Genomic DNA, 25,579 nt, shown 5'->3' with positions numbered 1-25,579 from the left:
AAAAAATACAAGAAATTGACATAATTATGAGACCAGGAGTCATTGCCCAATAAATTTTCAAAGGCTATGATTGACCCATTGCCCAATAGATAAAATTGGTTAAAGGAAATGATTAAATTTTCAAAAGAAGAATTACAAACTACAAATGACCACATAAAAATAATATGCCAAATCACTAAAAGCAAGAAAAGATATAGGCACTGGATCTGTATAGGGACATTCTAGATGAGGAAATTTATATCAATGCATATCTCCAGCTTCCCTACAGCTCTTGCTTACAGAACTGAGAGGTTAAACCAATGATTTGTCCAAACTGATGGAACCATTCCTGAGAACAGCTCTCTAGTCCCTATGTCATGTTATCTCTCAATGGAGAGACATAAATGAAAACACCTCTTAGATTTAAGTTTGCCTTATGCAAAATGGGTAGAATAAAAAGAGAATAATTAATACTGGAGGGACTGTGAGATCAGTATAGTACTGTATTCTTAGGGAAGCTGTTACACATTCTTAACTTTCTGAAATTCATTCTGTAATGGTGCAAAAAAAAAAGGGGGGGGGACTCAACTGTCTATATTCTGTAATTCAATGATGCATATACCATAAGGAAGTAAAAGGCAGAAATAAACCTTCAATACCAACCAAAATATTCATGGCAGTAACCTTTGTGTTATCAAAGAACTAGAAATAAATCTGGTACTTATGACTTAGGGAATGAGAAAAATAACAAAAACCCAAAAAACTATATTGCATAAATGTAATGTTCCATAAGGAATTACACAAATGAGCCAATAAGTAAGAAATACAGTAAAGTTTATACAGATTGATACAGAGCGAAGTAAGCTGAACCTAGAGAATAATATATACAATAATTATAACAGTATAAATGAAATGATCACAAATAGTAGCTGAATTCTTATTAATGGAATATTCTATCAAGATCCCAGAGAAAAAGATAATTCAACCTAATTCCTTGCTTATAGGGAGTGGGGTAACAGAGGGAAACTCCTAAGTAAAATGTCATATAATTTGTCACTCTCCGTCCTTGGTATTTTTATTGAACTGTTTTTCAAAGGAGGATTCCATCTAGAAGGCAAGAGAAAGTCATGGAATCAAAGACATAAGAGCTAGAAGGAACTTAGGAGCCAGCTACTCTTCTCATTTCAGTAATGTAGAAATTGAGTCCCTGTGGAGGTTAAGTGATTTGCCCTAAGTCTCATTGCTAATTAATATCAAAGGTAGTATTTGAACCCAGGTCCATTGATTTCAGAGCCAGTATTCTTTCTGCTTTTCTAGATAGAAAACAAAAACCATCAAGAAAACAAAATATTTGAATATATAATGCTATCCATATATCCAAATAAAGTAGAAATCAGTTCTTGGAGGGTAGAATGAGGTTTACTTATTGATTTCTGGGTTTGAGGGCAATGCAGTAAGCCTAACTAAGCTTAAGAGAAAGGGCTTTATTGTTTTTCTGTCGTTTCAGTAATGTCCAACTCTTTGTGACCCAAAGTGGTGTTTTCTTGGCAAAGATTCTGGAGTGGTTTATCATATTCTTCTCCAGCTCATTTTATAGCTGAGGAAACTGAGGTGAACAGGGTTAAATGCATGTCCAGGGTCACATAGTTACAAAGTGTCTGAGGTTGGATTTAAATTCAGGTCTGATTCTAGCACTTGATCTCACTATACCACCTAGTTGCCCTAAAATAAAGGATAGCAACTAAATAACTTTTGCCAGAAAATGATACTGTTAATTTGCTTTAGAAAATTTGGTTAGCTTAATGTGCTACACTGGGCAAATACTTAAGTTCTGGTCTTTTGAGTAAAAAATTGTGAGAATGTCCCTACATTTACTGCTAATTCCATTTGAGCACAATTTTATGCTTCTACTCTTGCCACAGAACTGAACTGTAGGAACTCTGCTCAAGTAGACCAATGTTCTTGAGCTACCTTGGCAGAATTTGTACCTGTGCTTATAAATAATTGCAGGTCTACATCAAGAATGTAGTGACAATTACGTGAAATTATGTACATACCCACCCTGAATGCAATGTGAAGTCTGATAATCTGAGACCTAGGAAAAGTGCCACTAGAAAAGTGAAAAAAATCTCTTTAGAGATTCAAAGAATAGTCACACATTTTTCCAAGAAAGAAAACTTCACCCTAAACAGTTTTCTCCCATGGGGATAATCACCCAAATTTTTAAAATTATGCATAATATTTAGATTATTCCTCACTTTTAAAATGCCCTAATATTATAGGTTGTGAAACAAACATAATGAGAGGGAAGCACATAGAAATAATTTGAGAACGAAAACTATTCCCCATGTTGAGTATCCACAAAGAAAAGGAAAAGCTCCAAGAAGCAAAAGAAAAGAGCTTGAAAGAATTTTTGTAAACTGCTCAGCTCAGTACATGAAAATAAATGATCATAATTTTAAAAAATGTATCCGTTTATATTATTGATGCTTTAAAGTGTTTTCCTCACAATACTCCTAGGAGGTAAGTAGTGAGAAGATGTCAATATAATATTACTCTAATATTGCCAAATAAGTCATGGACCTTTCATAGCTTTATGTAAATGAGATTATGATACAATTTCCAGTTCTAATTAAATGTACCTGTAATACACAGTAGTTGGAATTCCCAATATGAGGAACAGTAAGACAACTGGGCCATAACAGGGTAATAAGTGAAAAAGGAACAATGAAAAAGAAATCTGGAAAGTTAGGAGGAAACCATATTAGAAAGGCTTTAAATGTCAGATAGAGTGACTAAGAATTAATTACTATATATCCATTTTATATATTTCTAGTAGAACATAAGTTTTTGGGGCGTAGAAGTAGTTACATTTTTATTCACATTCCTACCACAGTGCCTGATAGATAAAAAATAGTTAATACTTGATGAAATGAATTGACAAAGATCAGTGCAATGAGGGACTGATGCAGTTAACAGAAATACTACCTGGTCATTTGTACACAGGGGGCACTATATTATGGGATTAATTACTGGGTACACATTTCTTCCCTGTCTAAAATTTATTTCTGTAAATCATCTTCCCCAGCAAAGCAAAGGTTGATCATAATGTACCATGAAATTACATCATTTAATTTTGCTGATATTGAGAACTATATTAAACTGAAGTATAAATTTTCAACCAATTTTTCAACAAATTTTCAAAAAGACCAATAAACTAAATGTACTCAAAACCTTATGTCTCAGTTTCCCTTAATTTCAATTTTAATGTGACATGTATATGTTGGCCCCATGGTGTCTGGAACAGCGCCATCCAATCAATAAATGCTATTTTTATTACTTAGTAATGATTTTTTCATATCATTAATCATGTGCAAATGAATGAAAAAAAGGCAGGCAGAACATGATTTCCTTTTACCAAATATATTATTTGTCACAACTTTTATGCAATCATCTCATAAAAGACAAGCTTAGGGGACTCAAGAGTTGAGATTTAGACGTTTGAATTATGACATGTTCAACTATCACTAGCTTCACATTTTCACATTTCACAAAAATAAGTATTTGTATAAGAGCATTTAAAAAACAAACTCAATTTAGTCAACCTGGATTTTGACAAGTAAGCTTTATATCAAATTTTATTTTGTAATGAATAATAAAATGATTAAGGAAAAAGTAACATATTTTGTAAAATGAAGTTCAAAGTATTTTTCAATTTGCTATATTTGGTGAAACTTTTTCATTACTATCATTATTACTTTAGTAAGTAAGATACTTATAATGGGTTTATAAATTATTCATCCATATTCTTATAGTCCATCTTGAACTAGCTGTATTTGTTTTCATTCCTAATCTTGATATCATTTAAAGTGTCAATAATAACTTCTTACCTCCTCATCTTTTGTTCTTCTTGTCCTAGACAATCTTTATCATTCTACCACTTAAGGTTCTTGGTCCCAGGTAACTAAGCATCATAAGACACTGTCATCAAATCAAGTTAATTTCATCCACTATAAATTTATGTTTTATAATCTTGAATGTGTCTTGGTTATTGCTCAGTGATCCTTCTACTTTTATTTGACTAGCCCATATCCCATTCCCTACACTAAGTAATTTAAACCTTATTTATTGTCTTGCTTCAAAGTCTTAACTAAAATCTTGTCTTCTCACATTTAAAGCTGGTGACTTAGCTTCCTATTTTGATGAGGAAAAAATAGAACCACCTCTGCATCCTTTGTTTTTAAAAACCCACAGAACTGAAGAGATAGAAAAAAAAAAAGAAATTCAGGGATCATATGATCATGGATTTAGAGTTAGAAGGAATATCAGAAATCAAGTCCAATCTCTTCATTTTCAAAGTATGGGAGGCAAGATTCCAACTCGTGTTCCTTAATCTAAGCCTAATGAACTGTTGCCTGTGTGATTCTGACTCACTTAATTTTTTTTATATCATCACATATGCTGTCCTTCTTTCTTTCCATTTATAGAAGTATCTGCTCCTCCTCTCATCACTATCATTCATCCTTCTGTTTAAACCTTCGATCTCATTTTATCCTACCTCCTTATGAAACTTAGGTCAACCATCACCTGACTTGTCCTTTTCATTAACTGCTTCCATGTTCTTACAAATATACAATTTTCCCAATACTTGAAAAACAGATCTTTCTTTAACCAAGTTCCATCAAACTACTATTCATTCTTCCCCAACTTCTGTTGCCAATTTTTAAAAGTTGTTTATAATCAATGCTTGACCATGCTATCATTATCAGCTCCTTACATCCTAGCTTTCATTACGCTAATATTCAACTGAAATATCTTCCCAAAGGTTAGCAGTGACCTCCTTAATCACCAAGTCTAATGGTACCCTTTTCAGTTATTTTCTGTGTCCTTTTAACTCTGCTGATCAACACCTCCTATTCATATATTTCTCCTTTGGCTTTATGGACAGTTTTCCTTCTGTCTTTCTAACTTTTTCTTTTAAGCTCTCTCTTCTATGAGCTCTTTTGCCTAACCCTTTAAGACAGGTGTTTTCCCTAGGATTCTGTACTTCAAACTATCTGCACTCAAACTATCATATCTATTTTAATTTCTACACAAACAGCCTTAGTTATACCTTCTTGAGTCATCCAGAACAAGTATAAACCTTCTTTTACAGGACAGGTGACCATTCTCACATCACTCATACCTATATAACCACTGCTGTTCCTACTGCATCCTATCTTACCAACTAGACTGCCAGGATAATATTCTAGTAGGACAATACTCTCTCTTTTACCCCCAATCCCTTAACTCCCTTTTTATACAACTACCAGAGTAATTTTTCTTGTGCAGTGGTTTGGTAATGTCTCTTCCCAGACTTCAAATTTTTATTAATTCCCTACTGCCTATTGAATAAACTTAAAATAGTTAATTTGGTCTATAAAAGCATGATATTATATGAAACAATGTCTTAAGGGAAAATTCATTCCACAGAAACCTGGGACTTGGGAGGTCAGCAGCATGACATAATAGGGTTTTGAATTGCTATACTGGGATAGGGTTTATTTGTAATGTTTTGTTAATGATGTTTTGAGATTGCAAAATGATGCTGGTGTGGGAAATACAATGTGATGTGTGCCTGTAAAGTAAAAACCTACATTAAATTGTTCATATTCTGACCCTTTCCTACTTTTCTAGTCATTTTATATTTTTCTACCTTACCTATTCTATAATCCAACTACACTAGTTTCCTTGATATTCATCATATGTGACACTAATATCGCCAACACTGTTTCTTTTCAGTGGTGGTTGCTCAGACTTAGATGTTCTCCCTTCTTATTTTGGCTTTCTGACTTCCTTCAAGACTACTTGAATCACATTTCCTGAAAGAAATAATTTTGGGGACTTCCCTGTTTCATGGTTAGGTATTTCCTGTGACTGCCTTCCATTTATATTATATATCTATATATATATAGTGTGTATAATATTATTTGTGTATAGATGCCCACCTTAAAATGGGAGTTCTTTGAGTTACAACTACATACAAAGATCAAATATTGTCTCTGATCCTATAAAAGAGAGAGTCCAAAGATTTAGAATGCACCAAACCAAGGTCCTGGTACTAAAATCTTGGGATAAAAAAAAATTGTCATTTCAAATTTCAGTGGCTCAAGAGAAACAAAGACAAGCTTTTCTACTTCAGGAGATAAAGATATACCTTGGATGACTTAAAAAGTACAGATGAGTGGTGCAGTGGATAAAGCCCTGGTCCTGGTGACAGGAGGATATGAGTTCAAATTTGGCCTCAGACATTTAACACTATCTGTGTGGTCCTTGGCAAGTCACTTAATCCCAAATCCCTCTCCAAAATAAATAAATAAACAAAAAAAGGAAAAAAAAAGTACAGCTGGAAAAAATTACAATGGCCTAGAGGAATTAGAGGTATTAGGGATGCAGCATCTGAGAGTTGCTGTAGGAAAGCCTTATCAGTAGGTGCTCATGTGCCCTGAAAATGACCACCTATATACATTAAAAATCTTCTTTATTAAGATCACAATCTAGTATTGACATTGTTACTACTATTCTATGACACCAATATTGTAAAAGGAATCCCACTATAGTAGGAATACTATTTAAGAAAGTTTGCTTCAAAAAATAATATAATAATGATACCTAGTTAGATAACAATTCTTAATGAACCTATCTAAGAATCAAATTGCTCAACAGAACTAGTGTCACACTGGCACCAAAGAGAATAAAGAATGTTTTCCAAAATTTGATTTTTTTAATTTATTAAAGGAATGTAGAAAGAAAATGGCAAGTTAAACCCTATTCAATATCTGATTAACTCCTTTATTTTGTAATGTATTAAAATACTTTGTACTTAAATCTATTTCTTCTAACAATTCTAAAAGACAGAAAGATAAAGTCTATTTAGGGAAAAGAGGAAATGAATTTAAATTCAGTTAGAAACTAATATTTCCTGATATATGCCCTGTTTCATTCAAGCACAAAAAAAGGAAAAAAGCCAATCCATAAAATGAAAAACTGACAGAATGGAATAAAAACCACCAAGTATAATTTAAAATGAAAGCAAGCACATATACTGAATCTGATAAAAGATACCTTACTAAGAAATGGAAACCTGAACAAGAAGATAGCTACCTCTGTTCTACTTCAATGATTAACACAGAATATATCCTATACTATGTTGAAGAGTCAAATATTTCACTTTATCAGGCAGAAATTTTTTTTCCCACTGATGCTTAAAATTGTTTGTTGGGAAGCACAAAAATGACTATGTGTGTATCTTGGCACTAGCGATACCTCATTTTAAATATGTGGCAACAGCTCAATGAGTGAGGTTTTGAAAACTATAACTATGAAATGACCCTGAGTTACAAAATAAGCTGGTGGTTTAAGTTCTAGCCAGATGAAACCATTTCACTGGCTTGGACAGCTGGCCTAAAAAAGAAAACAAACAAAAACCAAAAAGAAATCAAAGGTTAACAATAAGTTCATTCACTTTTGACTCTCTTGTCCTGGCATCACCCTTTTTTCAACTGAATTTTTAAAATGGTCATCAATAACTTCCCATAAGACTGTAAGGATAGCAAATGAGACTTGGGTCTGGGTAATTAAAAAAGCAAGAACAAAAAATCTTTTTTTTCCTTAGATATAAATGAATACACACTTTTTACAGCTTTTAAATCTATTAGCCATTGGAGAATATCTAATTTGTATTTTTAACTTTTTCAGCCTATTTGCTTATTTGCCTATTTTGGATTCAAAATATAGGGGAAAGAAAAAAATCAGAAGACTTAGATTCAAATCCTTCATCAAGTTATAAATCCTGCATGCAAGACCTTAAGAAGTTATTTTGAACTTTTTGGTTTTGGCTTTCTCACTTATAAAACAAAAAGGCCTACTAAGGTTCTTTCCAGCTTTAGAGCTATCATTTTCTTTCACTCTCTCCAACTCAATTTGTACTTGATTTGCAATATAAAATTCCTTTAAGGTCAACAATGCTATAAAAAAAAAACCCAAAAAATTACTCTGTGATTATGAAACTCTCATTTGTTGGGAGTCTGCTGAAATTCTATGAGAATACTAAAAATAAAAGTTACAAAATAATTTCAGAATACTGTATAGCTAAGTTACCATATAACTTCAGAATATAGTAGACAAAAAAATCTTAAAATTAAAACAAATAAAAATCAAATAATGCCTAGATTAGAGAACAGAAGAAAAATTAATTATACCATAAAGAGTTTTAGGACAGAACAGCAAGAAATAAAGAGCAAAGGAGAGTCTTTTCCTGTACAAACAAAAAAAGATCTCAAACATCTCTCTGAAATAAAACCCCACCTAAAATTTTAACCCAAAATTCCTTCTAGTAATACTGTCTAGATGTGATTCATGAAACACAAGAATATTAACTGACAGGAGGGGAATAATAAAGTTAGGAAACAAACAAATTTATATATCCTAGAAAAGTAAAAAATGTCTAAAGATATGAAAATCAGGTGTCATCTCTTTATAAACAAAACTAAATTAGTATATATGTCTATCTTTCATATATATACAAAATAAACATATCTATATCAGCTAGATCCCATCAGATAAAAACTGTGTGTTTTCTATGACAGCTTGAAATCCAGATTTATGATTTTACTGCTATAAGGACCTGCTAGTGTGAAGACATCTCTGGAAATTCTAATCAGTAATTTGTCTTTAACATATAGTAGGAGAGTTCCTGGAGTCACTTAGAAGTTAAAACATATTGCTTATGACCACACAGTCAGAACAAATCAGAGGCAGGATGTGAAGTCATATCTTCTAGACTATAAGATGGGACAGTGTTTCTCATATTCTATCTGATGGTTTAAATAGGGAAGGAAAGTGTTTCTGTTCATCTGATTTTCGGATAAAGACATACAACCTATTCTCCCATATACAAAGACATGTAAGGAAAAAACGTGTTTTAACAAACAAATCTTCCACAAATTCCTACTCAGATTATTTTTAAAATGTTAGTACTATCTTTCATTTTTATATCATTTTCACTTTAAGGTCTATTCCCTTTTCACGTCCAGAGTCATTCCTTTCAATAAATAAAAATATAACAACAAAAGAAAAGATCCCAAATATTCAGAAAATCAGATGATCCATCCCATGATCTTTTTAGCTTTTTTGGTTGTCTCATCAGTGAGTCTGGTGACTCACTCAGAGCTTATAGTCCACTAAAATTACCTGGTGTTCTTAAGACCAACTGATATCTAACTTGTATCTACCACAGATTATGTGTGAGAAGCTGCTTTTTTTGTTCCTTAGTGAAAGACTTAACTATCTAACCCAATTCTCTAATCTGCCAAGATAACTCTGGATCCAGACTAGTCATTCAGTGACTTAGCTATCCCTTGATACACATACCATCCTTTAGGATTATCCTTGAGATTTTCCTCTTTCACAAGTCCTATATCTTTCACATACCATCCATACCTTTACCCAAATAACTGATAAAAATATTTAAAAACACAAGGCTAAATATAGTTACCTGGGTTAAAAATAAGATGCCTCTTCCACACTGACTTTAAACCACTAACAAGTACTATCTAGATCCTGCCAGTCAACCATTTTTGGATCTAACTGGATTACTGTCTAGTCCACATCTCTTTACATTCTCCCCAAGAATAGCATGGGTTATGTTAGTGATTAGCTTTGATAAAAATCAAAGAAAATTAACTGCAGCATTCTTTCATCTATTAACTCAGTAATCTTGTCAAAAAGGATAACAGAATTAATCTAGAGTGCACTTTTTCTTGATGAAGTCAGGTTGAATCATTTTAATCACTATTTTCTTTTCTATGTATTGACCAACCCTCTCCTCAAGGATTTTTGTAGAATTTTCTGCAGAAATCCAAGTCAAGTTTTATCACCTAGAATGTGTAGTTTCTATTTTCTTTATTCGTTTTGAGAATTGGGACATTTGATTTTTTCCAATTCTTTGGGACTCTTCTTTAGTCCTTTATTATCAAATGCCAACTAGAAATCTCCTCTTCAACATTTAATAAATTTTCTTATGATTGAGGCTATCTACACTCAGAGAGAGGACACAGTGGGAGCTGAATGAGGATCACAACATAACATTCTCAGCCTATTTGATGTTGTTTGCTTGCATTTTGTTTTCTTACTCATTTACTTTCTTTTTTTATTTTATTTTTCTCAGCAAGAGAACAGCATAAATATTTTATATATATTGGACTTAACATATTTTAAGATGTTTAACATATACTGGATTGCTTGCCACCTAGGGAAGGGGATGAGAAAAAGGAAGAAAATATCTGAAATATAAGGCAATACAAGGGTCAATGTTATTAAAATATCCATGCATATGTTTTGAAAATAAAAAGCTTTATTAAAGAAAACAAAAAAAAATTATCTTAAATTTAACATAACTAAAATTTATTGAAATTTCCACTCAAACCTATTCATTCTCCAACCTTTCTCATCTCTATTGATAGTCATACTTTTAATCACCCCAGTTTGCTACTCCTTTAGGATTATCCTTGAGATTTTCCTCTTTCACAAGTCCTATATCTTTCACGACATCTTTTGCATTTATCACCTTCTTTCTGAAGACTCATAAACTCCTTTTTTTTGTTGTTCAAGACCTTATTATCGCTCAACTGGATTACTGAAATAGCTTATTAATTGGTTTTCTTGTCTCTGATTTTCTTCTTCTTCTAATTTTTCCTGAAAACCTGATGTTCCCACAACACAAATATATGGCGAATGTAGAGGAGAAATTGAGGTAAAAAGACCAATTAGAAAGCTACTACAATAGTCGAAGCAAGAGGTAAGAAGGGTGAGGCTTTATGATCATTTTATCTTTCCCCAAATTAATTTTTATTACTCTCAATGCACTTTTCACTCACTATGTATTACTTATTTATCTTTTATATAGCTTACTTGTGCACAGTCACTTGGATGTTGACTCCTTATTTGATAGTGAGTTCTTCAAAAAGTTCTTTTATCTTTCTTTATATTCCCTAGCACTTAACCCAGCACATAGCAAGCATTAAATAAATGTTCCCTGACTGTGTTTGTACAGTCTAGAAAAATGAAAAACTCAGGTTATGGCAGGGACTTCTTTATCAAATCAATAAGCATTTACTAAGGGCCTACTATGTGCCTGGCATTGTGTAAAACCCATTAAAGTTTTGTGATTGTTTTTAAATCCTTAATGCTTAGCACAAGGTCTTAGCAAATTCTTCATAAATGTCTACTGAATTAAACTGGATTGAAAGATAGTTAAAATTTACTCAAATTGGATTTAGCCTAATTATTATGAATTCCTATGCATTTGGGAATTGCCAATAACTATGAATGGATAAAAACATTAATGTGATTCTCTGATATGGCAAAAATTTAAATGAAACATACAATCATCCCCAAATAAAGGCAATTCATGAATTTAGATGGATGTTTCTAATTCACAGATTGATATAAAGGAAATTTCAGCATGCTCTAGAATCTTGAAATCATTTCCCACATCTCTAATGATGCACAGTGACAAGTATATTGATGTCTTTATATTTTAAATTATAATATGCTTCTCACCTGGTCTTCTTCTCCACCACCTTCCTCATCATACTTCAAAATATTGTCCCTTACATCGTCTTCTGGGTCGATCAGAAGCTGTTTGGCTTGACGTTCCTTATCGCGACGTTTCATCCAGACAACAAACATTAATACCAGAACTAGCAGGAAAATGAAGGAAAAATATAATCAGAGTATTATTTTTAAATCCTAAAAACTTTTATCATATTTTAAGACAAAACTTGTTTTTTTAACTAGCACCTATATACCTTATTTAATTAAATTTTATTTAAATTTAATTAAATTTTTGCAGCCAACTATGAGTCAACTAGTCCTCATTTTATAGCTGAGGAAACAATAAGTGAGTTGCCCACAGTCACATGGCTAAATAGAGAAGCTAGAGAAACTTATATCTTTTCTCTGTACCATACTGCTTTTTGTTTTCTAATCCAAACTGCAAATTTTAGATGAGTTAAAAATAATATTGCTTCATAAGTTAGAATACCATTAGGACCTTCATGATTCATACTTCATATTATTTTATGCCAAGTTGAAGAGCTACAATTCTCCAAAGAGGTTCATGTTCAACTCTAGTGTACTGTCCACTAAAGTGTGTTAAAAATCCTTGATTAAAATTCTCCCTAAATTAATTTCACACTTTGTCACAATCTATCCTCTGTTTAGGCTTTCTTTTCAAACTAAAGCCTATATGTTCACATTTTAGTTAGAAAAGAAATCTCTCCTTGATTCTACATCTAGAAATAAGCCTTATAAAGAAAAAAAAAATAAGGAGATCATTTTACATCCTGAAGGGAAAAAAAAATTTAATGACTACATTTTAGCACATTTTTACTATTGGTCATAAAAATAAATATCTTTCTTTTAAAGCCAGATACATGATTTCATTTGGCATTGTTCTGTTGGTAAATCTAATGTGAATGGATTATGAGTATAGCACAGAGGTTTCAAATTATAGCCAAAAGTATAAGACATACATACTCTACCTCCTTCCACTCCTTATGTAGTAATTACTTGGGGGGAAAAAGGGGCGAAATGTAAAATTACCAGACCACTTGTAAATGGAGAAAACATAAAGGAAATAGCTGACATTTTCAAAAAGTGATTGGTGCATAACATGATCACACAATAAACCAAGTCCCAGTACAACTCTACAATAAAATATAGAGCCTAGGCAATTTATTTTTTTTAAAACCTCCATACTTAGAAGTGGTGCCAAAAGTACCTTCCAATGGCTAATTTCCTGCATTCCACTAAACTGGTGATTGAAAAGTGGTTCTAAAAAAGGTATTCTTTTGATCTTATTTCATTATAAAGTGAGTTAATTGAACTATGTAATATGTTTTATCATCAAGTTCAATGTGTATGTGTACATATATGTACACATGCATATATCCATATATGTATACATGAAAACAGAACTCTTATGAAGCACTTCAGAAGCATCACTTTGATTCTTGTATAATTGGTATAGGTTGTTTATTGATTTTATGGGAAGGAAAGAAAATGGCAGTAATATACTCATTTTTTAAAATTATAAAATATGTGCTATTATAGTCAACCTATAAGTACTAAAAGTTAGGAATGTTTGACATATTATGGTATATGGGAGGGTGAAGGAGAGACATAAAAATTATAGCACCTAGCACTCTGGCACAAAAATTTTTGGAAAAGTCCTGAAAATTGTCATGTTCTTTTTCAGATTTAACCCTTACTGTGATGGCAGAGCTGGAACAGGTATCTTTGAATGAAACAACCTTTTGCAAGATAACTTTTAAAATCATTTTCATGTTTGCAAATTCAAAATCCTTATTTTTGATGTAAGAGTTACTCACATTAAGAGTTATATACTTACTGAGTAAGATGATGATACAAAGAAGAATTGCAATAATAGCACCTGTTCCAAGTCCAGCACCCACTATACGATCAACATCAGTACAATCTCCATTGGAGTCACACTGACAAACTTTCACTCGAAGAACAGAAGTGTTAGATTTGGGAGGATTTCCTGAATCAGTAATTATTATTGGAACTTCGTAGATACCAGCCTCAAGAAATTTTATTTTTAAATTAAGCTGAGCAAAATCACCTATTTTAAAAAGAAAAAAAAATGCTTTGAATTTAATGCATTATATATGGGGAAAAAACCTTCATCTATGTTAAGCAAAACTAAATTTATACAAAGATTGATAACAGCTCTGAAGGTAGTAGGATTATTTTTCTTTCAATTTTAGGTTTCCTAAAAAATATACTAGTAATATTTTCGTTGAAGGTATTTTGAAACAATATCTTATTTCATGGGTCATCCTTGGTAAAAATTCATTAACTAGTGCCCAGACTTCTAATTTATAACTTTTCCTTATTTAGTTAAACTAGTATTCCAATATCCCTAGAACTTTACCGTAAGACGTTCCATCTTGGTTAACATCAAATTGAGATTATATTCCATGGCTATAGTCTTTAACGTACCATAGTCTTTGAGAGCAGTCTTGAAGAATTATCTTATTTTAAACCTGACAATGGTTAAGATATTTTTAATCACAGAAGATTTAAGGATGAAATAAAGATTTTCTGTTCTAAAAACCTCTTATCCACATATACATCCAAGCAATTAACTAGCTTTTACCATTAAGCCGAGTGATGGTCCAATTCCTCTTGATACTTGCTGGAGACAAAGGAAGATCAAAAGCAAATGGTCCAGCATTTGGATCAATGTCATAATCAAGTGCTGTGATGTTAATTGAATTGGGGTCTGGAGTTTCACAGGTCTCTGCCTCCTGAGGTAACACTTGGGGAGCATTGTCATTAATGTCAAGTAAATAAATTTGCAGTGTGCCAGTTCCACTCATAGGAGGAATTCCTTGGAGGGGAAATAAAGATAAAACAATTTAATGATGATAATAATAATGATTAAAACCAAACTGTTAAATTTTTGCAACTGCTGTGAAGCACTTAAATCTCAAATTTCTTGCCCTTCTAGTTATGCAACCTTTCAAAAACTCCTGTGCCAGGGTCTCTGGGCTAAATGCTATTGGAAATTTGGTCTTTTGCTTGCCTCATTCCAAAGGAGACCTGAGCTCTCACTCCAGTTCTCACATCTGGAATGATAATGTGGCCCCTATTACCAACAATGCACTATGGTTTCATGAAATGTCTGCATTCTAGTCTATCCTATATCGTATCTAACAAGTTCCTATCATTGTATAAAGATAAAGTGAGGAACAGAAAAGGAGTTAAATAAAGACCCCAGCCAAAGCAAAATACAATTTCAAAAAAACCAATGAGAGGTCATTTTTAAAAAACAATATGTGAGACTTCCCACCAATTTTGCCAGTGCAAGAATTGGGGAGTTTACTCCCTCATTAAATTTTCATTAAATTATCCTAGAGCTTTTTAACATGTATTATACTTGGTACATCTTCTCCCCATTGCCCTACATCATAATATTCTTGAGGGTAGTTTTGTTAATTGTTTTTTCAGCTTTGGGGATCATTAAGGTATAGAATATAGGTTGGGTTTAAGGAAGGCTGAATCAGAGTATCACTTAGTTTAGAACAGATTAAATTTTTAAAAATCATATGTCTTAATACTGGAAAATAATAAGTTAACTGGTTTAACATCCTGCCTTCAGAAAGAATATAGTCCCATTCTAGTAGAGTTGTTAAACACCTAAGGAAGTTAAAAAAGATGAAGTGCCATATATAGTTCAATTGAATGAAATGATTATTGTTGGGTGAGGTTGGTTTGAGAATACTGTCATGGAGAGGATAAATTGCCCTAAGAAATAAAGGAGCTGAACCAAATATCAGAAGAAGCTGCTGTGTATAATAACTGACATGAAAAGAAAAGGAAATGACCTCTCATGTGGGTAGCATGTTTTAGGGACTTGCCCAACTGAAGCAGAGATGGGTTGATAAAATGTGAAAGAAATAGGTTAATAACTGACAAATGCATTTATCATAGAATCAATCTGAAAACCTAGAAAGTACCTTAGTTGCCATCTTGTCCAGATTATACATGAAAGGTTTCCTCACTATCACACACCTGACCAGCACTTATTCAGACTTGATTCTAAGGATTCTAGGGAGAAGGAAATCACCTCCTCTAGAGGCAGACCATTCTACTTTGGGAAAACTCCAAATGTTAGGAAGATTTTAACAATATCAGATTTAAATGTGCCTTTTGCAACTTCAACCTACTGTCCCTGGTTCTGACCTCTGAGGCCAAGGAGACAAGAACAAAACAAAAAACAATGGCACAGCTATTATGTTACCTCTTGAGTCTTTTCTTCTCCAAGGTTTAAGTTCCTTCAGCCCAACTGATCCTCACAAATCATTTTACCATACTATCCTCATCACCCTACTCTGGGCAGTCTCCACTTCCTTCATCAATGTCCTTCTTAAATCATGGCCCCCAGACTGCACTACCGGGGTATTGCCTTTTTATTTCTAAAAGTTACTATACTTCTCTTAATTTTAAGGTTGAAGAACTTTAAGCTATTCTACATTCCCTGTACCACATATAGTGCTGTTTGTTATAACAGAGCTTGAAGGATGAATAATGAATCTAGAAAATTTTTTTAAAAGAACCACAAACTGTTAAGGTGCTTTAAATTTTTTATGCACAGAAAAAAAGGCAAGATACACAATAAATACAATTACATATCATGATAAAATATATATACAAACATATATACAATATGCACATACATACAAATAAAGTATCCCAAATGACTTAGTATACTTTTATGTTTCAGAAGCTTAAAACTGCACAAAGACTTTTGGGATATTCCGTATATGTATATATGTGTGCATATGCACATATGCGTACACACACGTACCTTAACAAACATTAAAAACTGAGTGAGGCCTCAAAGCATACTTTTTCCAATGAAACACATGACTTCTAGTACATGAAATTTATAATTCTAATTCATGGATACCATGGTTGCCGGTAATTTTTTTTAGGGGGGATAGTACCATAAAGAGTTTCACAATTTTCAAAAATCAAACCTCCTAACTTTATAATATATGTGTACTATTTCTACAAATCCACAGAAAGTACTGTGAACATGAATTTTAAATACACATGTGCATATATGTGTGTGTATATATACATATGTGCATGTATATCTTCCCCTTGTATATATAATGTGTGGGAATACAAACACAGAAATAGTGAGAACAAAATATGTAAAAGAGCCTTAAAAACAGAAAAAAAAAAAAAACTCACATACCTTTTTTGTCTGACCATCAGATTTCAATTAACCATACATACCCATGAACTCATAAAAAAAGAAAAATAAATGAATGTCCCAAGCTGCCAAATTAAGGCATACATTTCTGAACCTAAGTATACACCCCTATAACCTACTGTACATATAAGTTCGACTGTTTTTAGTTTCAAAGAAGACAGAAAGCTTTCTCTTACTCATGCACAATATAAAATAAGCGTAGATGGTTCCTTTCCTGATTAACACAAATGATTCACTCTTGACAGGACAAAGCAGAAATTATTTCAGTGGAAGTCACTGAAAAAGTTCTTGAACACCAATTTACATAGCAGTAGGGCCAAGAAATATCAGTTACACTGGATCTGTCATCAAGGATATTTGCTATAAAAAGTAATCTGAAATGTATTACACATTCCTGAGGAGAATTCTTAGAAACAGTTCTTCCTGAAAGTTATGAAAGGGATTTTTTTTTATAACTGTATATCCTGACAGAGTCTAAGAGAAACAGATTTTTAAAATCTTTACAGTTTTTGAAACCAGAGGTTTACTGTTGCGGTGGTGGTTGTCTTTATTTTCAAATGGCTCTGCCGAGTACAATTCTACAATGGTTAAACTCTCAAGAACAAGTATATTATCAAATTTTGGAAATATTTAGCCTGCAGCCTTAACCATTTGAATTTGGCCTTAATGCCCAAACACCAAAAAAGCTGACTGCCAACCACACTAGATATTCTCAAACATATGCTGAAGTCCATATCTTCAAACAAAAAAAAGAAGCCTTAGGATCTCATTAAGGTTTTCTTATTATTTGTTTGAGCAGCTAAATGGCAAAGAGGACAGAATACTGGACATAGTCAGGAAATTTCATCTTCTGAGTTCAAATCTGGTCTCAAACACTTTCTAGCCATGTGACCCTGGGCAAGTCACTTAACCCAGTTTGCCTCAGTTTCTTCATCTGTCAAATAAGCTAGAGAAGGAAATGGCAAATTGTTCTAGTACCTCTCCCAGAAAAACCCCAAATGGGGTCAATGAAGAGTAGGACAAGACTGCAATGACTGAACACCAATAATATAGACTCACATCTCAATTCTTATAACTCAGCTCATGCCTAAAGACAGGGACTATAAATTGTAGATGGGTTAGTACCTAAATAAGAGGGAAGGAGTTTCTACATCAAAGAAATCATAAGCCCTGAAGGTATTAATATATTCTTACAAGCTTAAAAAAAATACCTTGAAGTCTGAAATGTCTTATTTATTTTTATATTCTTCCTCCGCTTCCTTCCCCTCCCTCCCCATCCAATAGCTAAGACAGTACCTTATACATAATAAGTAGGTCCTTAACAAATGGCTGAAAGAATGATGTTTGGTCATCTGGTCAGAACAGAAGCAGCAAAACAGAAAGCTGGCGCTGCTAGAGGTTGTCATAGTAGCAACAACAGGCAATTGAGAACAAAGAATGGGGAAAAAAAACAACTACAAAATGCAAAAACATGAACTCAAAAAGCATCAAATTTAAGATCTTTTAACATAGAGACAAAAATACTACCTTTGCTGATTTTATAACTGTTCCTCATCCATAATGCAAATATATTTCTTTGGAAGAATTAGAATTTAAAAAAAAAGAAAGAAAAGGTCTCTGAGCAATCCAAATGGTCAGAAATTTGATGAAGTAAGTGTTAGGCTCCAGTTCAAAGAGAAGACTAAGCCTCAGTTGATTAATACCCTGAATTGAAGTGAACATTTGTTCTTTTAAAATGTGTCATTACTTTTAACATAGAGAATTTTGGTATCTCTTAACATGCTTGGTTAGTCTGTCAGATTCTTGGGCAACCCTTACTCAGAGCCCATTTACCTTTATTTTATATGCAATTATAAATAACTTGGTAATCTGGTTTTCAAATCAATGTCAATTTAGAGGAAGAAAGTTAGAAGAGAGAACAACATATTGATAGCAGCAAACCTACAAATTCATGATAGCAAAGGAGGAGAGTGAAAAACATAAAAACAGACACAATAATTTAGAAAATTATAGCAGTCTGCAAACATTTAATTAAGGGTCAATAATTGCTACATATGTAAGCAGAACCTGTATTACAAAACAGTATTATAGATAAACAGACAAGTTATATTTATGGGTGTTTGTGAGGAAATATATCTATTTTGTCCATCTCATTTTACAGATGAGGAAACTGAGGCAAGAGGATTAAAGTAACTTGCCCAGAGTTTCACAGTTGGTAAAGTGTTGAAGGCTAGAAACAGGATTAAGTGACTTGGCCAGGGTCACACAACTAATGAAATGTTGGGAGGCTAGATTTGAACTCAAGTCTTCCTGATTCCAAACCTAGCATTCTATCCACTATCTACCCATATATGTATACAGTTATACTTCCACATTGCAAGGATTAAGGATGCAGTGGCCCTGTGATCTGAAAAAATCTGTGAAAAAGTTTTCTGGTCCTTCCTTCGTATTAGATAAGACTGAATTTTTTCTTTTTTCTTTTATGGGGTATTTACAATATTAAAAGATTAACTATGTTGACATGCATGTATCTTATGCATTCCTGAATTTCTAAACTTTTTCTATATCATCTGCTGGTCTTCACAAGCTGTTTGCAGCTTCCAGAAAATTCCCAAAAACTTCCCATTTAAATTTTAATACGAACCTACAATATATCAAAACCACAATGGGCAAAGTCACAATGTGGAAGGGATAACTGTATATATAAAAATATATGTGTGTATATAGAAACCTACATAAACCTACATACAGACTATATATATATATATATACACACACACACAGTATGTGTACACATGTACACATATATACATTGTGTGTATATGTTTTATCTGTATCTAAATATATGCTTGTATATGCTGTTGCTATTGAGCTATTTAAATCATGACTGACTCTCTGTAATTTTGCTATTTTTAATGGCAAAAAAAAATTCATAGCAATAAAAAGTGGTTTACCATCCAGCTCATTTTCAGAGAAGGGACTGAGGCAAATACAGTTAATACTGGCCAGAGTCACACAGCTAGTATTCAATCTGAGACCAAATTTGTATCCAGGTTCTTCTGACTCCAGGGCAAGTGCTTTATTTATTATACCACTTAGTTGCATATGTGTATGCATGTGGTAAGCATATATATATATATGTGTTCATAATTATGACTATGAAAAATTGAGGTCAGAATATATGCATGTCTTATATTGTAATTCAAAAGGCATATAATTCTGAAATATATTTTAGACAAGATAGAGCATTTCATCACCTAGAAAGCTGTTTTTCCCTTATCTCAAATACTCATAAATCTCAACCACGTTATACTTTGATGACACAGGATAAATGTGATATTACTGTACATATAAAAAATGGAAATTTTAGAAGACATACTAAAATATTTACCATTGTCAGAAGCTAGAAAAGTAGCATTGTACATGTTGTTTTTCACATTTGGTGATTCTCTATCCAAAACAGCTATTGTGGTTATTTGCCCATTAATAGGATCTATTTTTAGCCAATTGGCAGGATCTGATAATTTCGTATATCTGCAAAGTGAAAATATATTAAGATTAGTTGCTTGATTATCTTTTTAAAACAAATTAAAATTATTTTACTTCATAAATATTAACTTTATTATTTATATTTCATGAATATAAAGTTAAGTTTGAGAGAGAAAAACCTTCCAGAGTAATGAGAAAGGGTGACAGATGATAGTAACTTCAGTTTGCTGAATGAATTTTATATGGTAGAGAAGCAGCAAGACGGGCATTAAATTCTTCTTCTGTAGTAGTCACAGGGATACCCTATTATAAATTAGACAGACCAAATTTTATGATCTTTTTTACTCATTCTTACCAGGTTGTAGAAACGAAATTCTAGAAAAAGTCAAGCAAATTACCATTGGCTTAAAGTACAATGAAGAAGAAAATTATCAAAAAAGATGGAACCCCTCTCTAAAATAGTCTTAAAGTCTCAGTCACTTACCACATCTTCTACTAACAATAATATCAAATCACAATAAAGTTTCATGGTATGAATTTTCAGTCTTAATTCTGTCCTCATAAGTCATCCATCCTCCAAAGGGCAAAAAATATCTTAGAATTTTTTACACTATTAGAGTCAGGTCAAGAACAATCAATAAACACTTATTTAATGTTTACTGTATGTCAGGCACTGGGCTGAGTTTCAGAGATAGGAAGACCAAAGTGAAATAATCTCTGCCCTTTATGAGCTTACACTCTCTCTAAGGCAATAAATAATTGCAAGGCAATTTAGGTAGAAAGTAAAATGACATCTATGTAATAGAGAGGAGAAATAGAGAAAAATGCATGTAATACCCGAAACATGAACCCAACCTATATATATATGTACTATTTATTGAGTTATTAATTATCACCTTCACTTGAGCATAGGGGGAGCAGATGAAGAGGAAACAATGAATTGAATGCCACTTGATAGTAATACTTGGTGAAGATTAAGCCTGGGAAGAAATTTACAACCACTAGAGAAACAAAAAACAACAAAAAAGATAAAATGTTGGCTTGTGAGGTTTCAAAAAACTTTTTGGGGGGAATGTCTTTGAATCCCATTCATCAAGGCTACTGTTATCTTTACCACCCTTGTGGCTGCTCATTAGGACAGATAATTAGGAATTTGTTGCAGCTGGACCTCTTTTGTGATAAGCATTCTAAGTTCAATAACCATTTTCCCAAACACTTCAAAAATAATTAGTTCTTACATCCTGGTTTTGACAGAATGAGTTTTTTTTTCCCCTTTCTCATTGAGAGGAAGCTTCTTAAGTTACCTTGTTCCCCACTCCTGAGACCCTGCCACAAACTTCTTTTTTTAATGTTATTTAGCATGGACCAGGACTAAATTTAGCCATTAAAAAAAAAGAAAGAAAGAAGAAAAAGGGTTATTAAAGGTGAAAATATGTAAAGAAGCAGAAGCTTATATGAACAGTCCCAAAGAGCTATGAACTTTGGGGTCAGAAGAAAACTTGTGTTTGTTCCAACCTGCTCTTCATCACTCCTAAAAGAATCAATACAAATGAAAACACAGAACACCTAATTCATAAGATGTCTTTCCTACTAAAAATTTATTAATATTTGAATTGTCATTTAAAATAAACTTTATGTACTAAGTTTTCCATATAAGGAGTGAAAAAAACTGGATAAAATAAATATAAATTGATTAAAAACCCAAACCAAAGAAAACCTGTACCTAATATTTTGCTGCATGTATCGATCTGGATCCTGAGCAGTGAATGTTGTTAACATGGTACCAGCACGGAGTCCTTCCTCATGGCGCACGAGTTTGGGATTTGGAGTGAAATAAGGATTCTCATTTACATCAATCACTGTAACAGACACAGTGGCTGTTGATTGTGGTGGGTGTTGAATGCCCTTCGCTAACGGCACTTGGTTTTCTGCAGCTACAGTAAGTACAAACATCCTATTTGTCTCAAAGTCAATTGGCTGGCAAAAGAGAAAGGAAAGCACCATTAGTAAGCATATGCATGGAGGACAAATATTTTAATTTTGAAATTCATTGCTGTATCATAGTCATCTATAAAACATGAAAGTATAAGTATTTTATCTTTTGTACATGATTTACTGATGATACCTCAAACAATGAAAGATACAGGAATCAATTTCTCAGGCAGTTTTCTAGTTGGAAAAAAAAATCAACATCTTCCTCATTTATAAATCCTAAGCCCTCTCTTGGATATGAATTCATAAATATAATTATTTAACACAACAATGATAAATGTAAAAAGCAGTATGCATGTATATTAGCCATTTAGAGGTAAAAAGTACCAATACTTTGCATATGAGATAACTAAGTGGTACAGGGGATAGAGAGCTGTGCTTGGAGTCAGAAATAACTGAATTCAAATCCAGCTTCATACACTTTCTAGCTCTTTAATCCTGGACAAGTCAATTAACTTCCATCTGCCTTAGTTTCCTCCACTATAAATTGAGGATAATAATAGCATCTACCTTGCAGGGTTGCTGTAAGGATCAAATGTTATAATAATTGTAAATAGGGTTTATTTATAAGGGCTTATAACATAATACTTAACATAGGGTTTAGCTATTTCTTTTCTTTTATATATCTCATTTGATCCTCACCAACACCTCTGTGAGGCAGGGAATACAAGTGGTACAGTTTTCAGATAAAGGAACAGTCAAATATTGGTCAAGGTCTTATAGTTGATGGCAGAGCCAAGGCTCAAATTCAGATTTTCTAACTATTAGGCTAATAGTCTTTCACCTCATGACTTCTCTAAAAAAAAGAAAATAAGAAAAAGCATTTGGTGGGATGAATGATATTCAGTTAATTTTTGTAGTCATGATAGAAAATGAGTTGAGAGAAATCAAATCCACAGACGATCTTAAACCCTAATTTTAGTCATTCAATCAAATCTGTGAAGTTGGCTATTAAACAAGTTGTTAATAAGTACTCAAATGAAATGATTCAAGTTTTACCTCTTTTTATTTCCCTTGACTATCCTCTATTGAAGGTACAAATGAGCAATGCGATGGAATAATGAAAAGAAGCCTAGATAACCTAACCTAGATAACTTACAGTCTAAAAATAATCAAGAAATGATAAGATAAGGAATCTAAATGGCCAACTATTACAATGGGAGTTAGAGATAAGGACAAATGCCCCATCTCTATCTACATAATCATATGGCCCACAGATAATATCTAATGGTTAATTATTTCACTCAAGACATAAAAATAAGGTAAAAAGTAAGATCATGAATATTTCATGTTAAGAGTATTAAGAATTTTTGCACTTCTGAGTAAAGAACTCAGATATTTATTGGAAGAAATTTACTTTCTTTTACTTTATATCTTTGATATTTCATAATGCAATACTTGCTTTTGAATGTACTTACTACCTGGCCTTAGTGCTAAAGAAAGGGGGTGGGGGGAACATAGAGAAGATACTCTCAATGAGAAGGCAAAAGAGAAGGGACTGAACTTTAAAAACCTTTTAAATTATATATCTTTATATTTATTATCAATTAAAGAGCTGTCCCTCTTCTCTTTAGTACTAAATTGTTTGGCAATTAAGGATTCTAAGAATTACATTTTTGAAGACTTTAAAATAAAATTCTAAAACTGTGATATGTCCAAATTATTTTTTGAAAAAAAGCTACGCATCTATTTCCCAACTCAATAAAAATAATTACTATGACATCCTACATCTTGTTCATCACATGCCAAAAGTCCAACACAACCAACCGTTTTGGCATGGGTTTGAGACGTCATTCCCAAGAGTTTTTAAATTATTATGAAAAATGAAATCTGAAAATGTTCAACCAGAACAGGAGGAGATAATTAGATAATTAGGTAATAATTAAATACCTAATAACTATCTCATAAAATGGTAGAAGTCTAACATTTATTTACAATCATGAAATTTGACAAATTATTAACTACATTTTGAATCAATTATAGATAACTATCTCATTTTATATGAGGGTTAGATTATCAAATCAGCAAAAGAAAAAATCATATACTTAAAATTTGCATGAAAAAATCCCTTAAGTTAATCACAAAATATAATGATGTTTAAACAACTTTATCTAGGAAGGCATAAAGTTCTGTTTTAAAGAAGGCAGTCTGTATCAGAAAGATGATTGTAAGTTTTTGAAACTGATCATAAATTTTATTTTTCACCATACAGACAGGTAGGATGAGATGGATGAACACAAAAATAGGCAAAAACATAGCTGAAGAAAAAGTAATTAGGGTAATTAAGTGGTGCAGTGAAAAGAAGTTAAGAAGACCTAAGTTCAAATCTATATTCAGATACTTCTTAGCTATGTAACCCCCTGCAAATTACTTAACCCTGATTGCCTCCAAAAACAAAACAAAACAAAACAAAAACTAATGAATAAAGAAAAACTGCCTTCTAAGAGCATATACATCAACAATATCGAGTCAATCAACTAGCACATGGTAACTTTCAAGGACATGTTAGGATCTATGCTAAATGCTAGAATACAATGAAAAGTAAAAAACAGCCGCTTTATTTCAGGAACTCAAACTCTAATGAGAGAGACAGCATATAGCAAAGTTATCCATATAAGAAATATGTACAGGATAAATTTTGTATAATCTCAGAGAGAAAGTACTAAGATTAAGGAAGACTGGGAAAGGCTTTTTGCAGAAAGTGAGACATTATTTGAGACTTCAGGGAAGCTAGAAGGTAGGGAATTTGAAGAGGGAGCATTTCAGGTATGAGGGAACAGTCAGTGAAAATGTTAAGAACTACAAGATGGAGAGGCTTGTGTGAGGAACAACAACAAAACAAATGTCACTATTTTGCAGATTACATGCAGGAGAGTATAGTGTATAAGAAGGCTAAAAAAGGTAGAAATGGACTAAGTTTTGAAGAACTTTAAAGGCTAAAAAGAGGATTTTGTTATTTCATTCATAAAGATGAAGGGAAAGAGTTTGTTGGATACGGTGGGTAACATGATAAGAACTGTGTGTAAAGAAGATTCATTTGACAGCTGAATAGAAACAGTAAAACCAATCGGAAGGTTGTTGAAATACTCCAGGTGTGTGGTGGTGATGGCCTGTACAAGAGTGATAGCAGTGTCAAGGAAAGGGAAAAGAGGAATGCTTGAAGAGATGTTATAAAGTAAAATTAACAGGATTTAGCAATAAATATGCATATGGGGAGTTATAAACCTGGGATTACTAGGAGGATGGTGGTACACCTTAGACATTCAT

General features: G+C 32.6%; 1 protein-coding gene across 1 annotated transcript in view; it reads right to left on the bottom strand.

Moving 5' to 3' along the window:
* Positions 1 to 25,579, bottom strand: part of CDH2 (cadherin 2) — a 254,514-nt gene that overhangs the window by 28,691 nt on the left and 200,244 nt on the right. Inside the window, exons 10-14 of the mRNA XM_031946492.1 lie at positions 22,044 to 22,297; positions 20,223 to 20,365; positions 14,204 to 14,437; positions 13,433 to 13,666; positions 11,581 to 11,720 (exon numbers count right to left, since the gene is read on the bottom strand). Of these exons, the coding sequence (XP_031802352.1) occupies positions 11,581 to 11,720; positions 13,433 to 13,666; positions 14,204 to 14,437; positions 20,223 to 20,365; positions 22,044 to 22,297 (1,005 nt within the window). The remainder of the gene's footprint in view (positions 1 to 11,580; positions 11,721 to 13,432; positions 13,667 to 14,203; positions 14,438 to 20,222; positions 20,366 to 22,043; positions 22,298 to 25,579) is intronic.

The sequence above is a fragment of the Sarcophilus harrisii genome, chromosome 1 (genome assembly GCF_902635505.1).
Source record: "Sarcophilus harrisii chromosome 1, mSarHar1.11, whole genome shotgun sequence".
NCBI lineage: Eukaryota > Metazoa > Chordata > Mammalia > Dasyuromorphia > Dasyuridae > Sarcophilus > Sarcophilus harrisii.
Note: the sequence above shows the minus strand (reverse complement) of the source record. Positions and strands in the feature narration are given on the sequence as shown.